We start from the raw sequence: 6000 nt of genomic DNA, 5'->3' as shown, positions 1-6000 counted from the left end.
AAACAACTAAAAAAACAGTCATTACACTTTCGCTTCAGATATGAGTCAAGTGACTAATCCAGATTTGATTTTAAAAATGGCCGATTCAAATACCAGACAATACCTACACCCAAGTTCTTATATCCTGAAAAGTTTCAAACTAGCCACTTTTGCCGGCGGGCCCTTGAAAAGTCACTGGGATGAATGATGGCGGAGGAGACTATATGACATGAAGTACAATACTTGTTTTCGTATGCGGTCAATCTCACTTTGGCCGTATGTCCTCAGAGACTATGGGTTCCATCGATAAGCACTTTAACGGAAACCCAGCCCCTGCGCTCCATGTAGCCTAGATTACACAATTTAAGCAACACTGATTAAGGTTTGTTTTCATAAATACACGACTCCCTTAAACCATCGCAAAAACAACAAATCTAGGCCAACATTCTTCTGACGTTTAGAAGAGTAGATTTTTTTGAATCCATGAAGTGGTCAAGTAAAAACCAGGCACCTGATGAAGCACCTGATATAACAATGAGGGGGAAGTAATTCAATTCTTAACTATAAATTTATTATATGGAACTTTACTTCCATCATTCAGAACATCTTGGTACATTCGTAGTCACCTCTTTGCCTTTTCTGGTAAACTTGACACTGGACAAAAGAAAATAAAAAATCACCAAATTCACCTTGTGGACCTTAGTGCTTTTTTGTTGTTCTTCTCCATCGGGGCGTCTTGAGGTACTGTCCAGTTCACAAACACTTTCCTGAGTTTTTGCTTGTTGCGTTTTGTTTGTTCTGCAGACGGAGACTCAGAAGAGAGGAGTGTGCGCCAGGGCCCAGACTACTGCCGCCCCAGAGTTCTGCTCTAAGCAAATACAATAATATGTATTAACAAAACCCACCTTACAGCGCTCAGTGCCAATCTCTCCGCCAAAATCGGACTCTCCACTTTATGGTTTAAAGCTCTTAATCACCAGCTCAGGCCATGAATGTAGATCGTGAGGCAAAATAAATATAAGAAAAAGTCCAAATCAAATCGGAAAAAAGCACCACTTCAGGCACTTGAATAGCAACTGAACTTAAGGAACAACAACATAACAGTATATACACAGACGCTGTCTTTGCTGAAGCCAACCTGCTAACCGCAATGTGCAATGCCTTGCTCTCTGTGTCGATCCGTCAAATTAATACTCTGCTTGATAGCAGTGGAGCCGTCAGTTGTGTTGCCAAACCAAGCCTCTCAGTGCGTCTAAACCCCGCTTGTGAGGTCTTAGTGGGGGCTTGCGTCGGCCTTTTGTGTGCCTTCCCCCGCAGCGCAATACTTGCCCTGAAGGGATGAATTATGGGGTGCCTCTGATTCTCAAGGGCGCGCTATTCTTTTCACTGGCTGCAGCCAAACATTTTGTTCCACTCAGTGTATGTGTCAATCTCTTTCTGCGATATACTGGCCTGGAACTTACAAAAGACACTGTCAAAGTCCTGGTATGTGAGGGGCATGATCTGTCCCCTGGGCATCATGCCAGTCATGTCCATGCCCTGTGTGGAGGCGTGCAGCAGACCTACCAGGGCCTCCTGGCAGACTCTGGCCAGGTCCAGGCCAGAGAAACCGTCGGTACGCTGGACCAGCAGCGTCAGCTCCTCCTCGCTCAGACAGAACTTGTGCTGGGACTGTGCCAGGAGCTGGCTCACTATGTGGTGGCGTGCGGCCCCATCCGGCAGGGGGACTAGGACCCGACGGCCAAAGTACCTGCGGAGTCCCTCGTCCATGTCCTGGGGCCGGCTAGTGGAGCAAACCACCAAAACCTGGTTGACCGCTTCCTCGCCAGGGCACAAGAGGAGGGAGTCGAGCTGGGCGAGCAGCTCAGCCTTCAAGTGGTTAACAGGGCTCTCCTCGCTTAGGTGGGCTGACAGCAGCATGTCCACCTCACTAATGAACAGCACTGATGGCTGCCGGCAGCGCGCTACCAGGAAAGAAGCCCGTAGAATCTTTTCACCCTCCGCCAGCCACTTGGTGGCCAACGTGGAGCCGCTGAGCTGGAGGAACGGCGCTCCCATCTGGCTTGCCAAGCAGCGGCCCAGCAACGTCCTACCACTGCCCCTGGGGCCAAACAGCAGCACGCAGCGTGGGGCTGGTCCTAGACTGCTGAACATGTCCGGGCGTAGCATGGGCCACAGGACCTCCTCCTTTAGGGTAGCCTTGGCAAGTTCCAGGCCTGCGATGTCACTCCAATCCACTGGTGGACCCTGTTGGAGGATTTCAGAGGTTACCATGTCCAGGAGGTGTGGGTCACTACTCTTCAGCTGCTCCTCAGCAGGCCGGGAGGAGGAGGACGAGGAGGAAGAAGAGGTAAGTCCTGGTGCAGAGTGGGAGAGGTGGAGGCGGTGGTCGTCAGTTCCCTGCTCGTTCAGGGGCGGGGAGCTAAAGCTGGCGAGAGAGTCTGCCGAGCGGGAACCTCCCAGGCTGGAAGAGACGTAGGATGGAGGGGTCAGTGGCCCACCTGTTGCTTGGCTGCTGTATTTCCTCTGCTGCTGCTCTGAGGACATGGTGGCCTGCTTCTGTGAACTAAAGGGTTGAGAAGACTTCTCTGTGCTCCTGTCAAACCCTCGACTGCTGCCGCCCCCATTCGGTCCACTGCCGTCTGATATCCTGTACATGGAACTCTCAGCCGAGCTCCGAGCCTGACCATAGCTGAAGTTACCATATGAGGAGTCTATCTGCTCTTGGCTCACCATATAGAAGGCTTTCCTCTTCAGGGAGTTTGAGGAGCTACCACTGAGGGGGGTGGGGGTAATTGGAGTAAGGTTGTGGCTCTGGTACGGGTACCCCGGAAGGGTAGAAGAGGGCGGCAGAGGGGTGGGAGCGGCAATGCCAGAGGGAAGGTACGAGGAAGGAGGCGGTGCTCCCCCAGGGCTGTAACCAGGCCCCATGGAGCTCTGAGCCGGGTAGCCTGCTGGGGGGTAATTATAACTGGATAGGTTGGGGGAGCTTCCGTTGTAAGCCGGGACCAGGGTGGGGTGGGCAGGTGGTGGAGGAGGGGGCTGCAGGAGCCCTGAGCTGTGCAGCGGGGAGGGCATGGCAGGGGCACTGGCGGACTGGGAGCTGTAACTACTGTGCAGGTAGGAGCCGCTGTAGGCGGGGCCATATTCCTGAGAGGCCATGGATGAGGAATGCAGCACTGTTGCCGTGTGGCTCCCGCAGCTGCTGCTGGAGTAGCTGGGCTCGCTCAGGGTGCTGGAGGCCAGGCCCGGGGAGCTGCACAGGCCCAACACCACCTCAGAGGCCGCTGCAACCCCTCCCTTTCGGACAGACACCCCTTCTGGGATGCAGCTCATGGGGTACACGCCGTCCTGCCAGGGCTCGGATTCCCCTTTCCGGCTGTTCATCGCTCCGGGAACCCCAGGGGCCTCAGAGTAGGAGCCAGGCATCTCCAGAATACCAGAGTACTTCTCGGCATACTTCTTGAGAAGGTTGGAGGCCGTGAGGGCGGAGATGTCATCGTTGGCCCAGGCGTACTGGTAGGTGGCCGATCGCTGGAGGTGGCCGGGCACGGCCCGGTAGGCCTCCGCCTTGTGGGCCGGCGAGCGCGTGGTGGAGGAGATGTCGAAGTGCTGCTCCGCCCACTGGCTGTGCTCCGGGGTCCACTGCATCTTTAGGCCTGGGCGAGATGGGGAGACAGACACACAGTGACAAGTTAACATGAATAGGGGATTACATTCAATTTACAGTTAAACACAAGCCATCGTAGGGTGGAGTAAAACCATCTTGCAAAAGCAACAATGAATAATTAGTGCAGTCCAGTTGATGGCATACGGCATCAGTGTAGGTTCTGCATATAATAATAACATACAGTATATATGTTTACAGAGCTACTGTTGGGCAATGAAGCCTTTTATGTCAAACATCAGTACGAAACTGCAGTGCAGCTACTGGCGGGTCAGGATTGAAAATAGGAGTGGTCAATTAAGAAGGCAGAATAATAGAGGAGAGATAGAGAACAAAAGGAAGGGGGGTCTGAGTTGGGAAGGAGATTGCCCAAGTCCTAGCTGTATAACGCATGGTCTTTGGCAAAGTTGCAAAATAAGGTCTCAACCCATTAACGGAATCTTTTTTTTTACAGGGGTAGGACGCCTATGGACCTACCTCAACATGAACCTTCCACCACTGTAAGCAAAAACAGGGCGAAATGGTGATGTCCACCCATCTAACGTGCTCGCTCCGACCTAGTCTAAACCATTAATTCGTAGCATGAACGTTGAGCTGCTGCTTGGTCCTGCAGACCGGGTGAAGGACATGACGCGGTGCGGCCGCTGCGATGGTTGGGTGGGGGTGGGGATGGGGGGGGGGGGCTGGGGTCTGCCTAATGCACCCTGGCCAGACCAATAAGACAGAGGTATGGAGGGTCACTCTATAATCCCCTGGCTCATCTGAAGCGGCTGGAGATGGGGTTTGAAAATGCGTCTCGCTGAGCGAGCCACAAAGCTCCCGCTCCCTCACCCCCTCCCCCCTTCCCTCCCTCCCTCCCTCACCCCCCACTCATGATGCTCCGGTGCTTTCAGGGCTCCTGTACGTGTTCAGACGTGCGCACACACACACACACACACACACACACACACACACACACACACACACACACACACACACACACACACACACACACACACACACACACACACACACACACACAAACACACACACACAATCAAAGCCATGCTTGGACGAAAAAGGCTTTTACAGGCACTGGGAAATTGTTCACCCGTTGCTCGTGCGTGGTGTCACACGCTCACCCACCCGTGGCGTGCGCGTAAACACACACACACACACACACACACACACACACACAGAACGCCCCACATCCACTGATGCTGGCGTGCACGTGGTGCGCGGGCAGTAGCTGGCTATGAATTACAACACATTGTTGTCTCAGGCTGGGTTCCTGTCGGCGCGGCTCCACCTTGACCTCCCCTCTCTCTCTCCTCCGTTTCTCTTTACCGCTCGCCCTCCTCTCCTCCCCCATCCCATTCTTTTCCTTTTTTTCCCTTCCCCTCCATGCCTCCCTGCCGCTTGTCTTCCTTCCCTCCTCTCGGCCGTTTCCTGCCTCACTCTATATCATTTTGTATTTTCCTTTTCACCTCCCGTTTTTCTTTTCTTTAGTCCCCCCGCTACTCTAGTCCCCCGTTACTCTCCTCCCCTCCCACCCACCCGCATCTCTCTTTTTTCATTTTCCTCCATGTGTTTTCTCTCTCCCTCTCTGCTCTAACCCTCCTCTTATTTGTTCCCTCCACCACTCTCGTCCCACCCCTCCCTCGTTCTCTGCTGTTTCTCATCTCTCACCTGGCTCCTACCTCTCTCTCTCTCTCTCTCTCTCTCCACTACCCCCCTTTTATTGCCTCGGGAGGCTGGAGAGCCACTGTTTCCTTTAATCCCCGCCAATGCCATCTGCAAACACTAACAGTAGTGCGGGGTGGTCTCTGCTATCAAAGCCGTGGCCACTATCAAAGGCCGGACGGCGGCGGCGGGTTGAACGTGGATTCATTCGACTCGCTGCCGCACAAATAAAAGGGCGCTATCCTATCGTTGTCACTTTGTCACCGGACGTTTCCTCCGACTTAGAGGCGATCGCCGGTGGATCCGGTGTTAAAATTGGTTTACTTGAAGAAAGGTTGCGCAATAAGCCATTCAAGGCTAAGCAAAGCCATGGTTCCCGCGCTCTACGTTACGTAACGCCTGGGTAGAGCCTGGTGATATATTGATTTCGTGTCACCATATTGAGACTAGTTATCGCCTGGGATTAAGGTTATTGTAATATCGGTTTATAGAGTATATACATCCATAGTTACAGTAAAGTGATTCCATTTTCCGAGCTTCATAGACCGTTGATGACGTACTAATGAATTTCTACCCGCTTGGTCATAACGTCCACATCGCGTTTGTTTCTCAAATATTAAAAATAATTGTGGTGTGGATGTGGTGTGGTTTGAGCAGCCACACCTGTCAGGGTCTAGGTAATTGGGCCCAGG

General features: G+C 52.9%; 1 protein-coding gene across 1 annotated transcript in view; it reads right to left on the bottom strand.

Annotated features, from left to right (window-relative positions):
- Window positions 1-1362: 1362 nt before the first annotated feature.
- Window positions 1363-6000, bottom strand: part of LOC307248257 (fidgetin-like) — a gene marked incomplete at its 3' end in the record, with an annotated part of 43324 nt that continues 38686 nt past the window's right edge. Inside the window, exon 2 of the mRNA XM_080024595.1 lies at window positions 1363-3638. Within this exon, the coding sequence (XP_079880721.1) occupies window positions 1363-3638 (2276 nt within the window). The remainder of the gene's footprint in view (window positions 3639-6000) is intronic.

This window comes from Zeus faber (genome assembly GCF_960531495.2).
Source record: "Zeus faber genome assembly, chromosome: 2".
NCBI lineage: Eukaryota > Metazoa > Chordata > Actinopteri > Zeiformes > Zeidae > Zeus > Zeus faber.
Note: the sequence above shows the minus strand (reverse complement) of the source record. Positions and strands in the feature narration are given on the sequence as shown.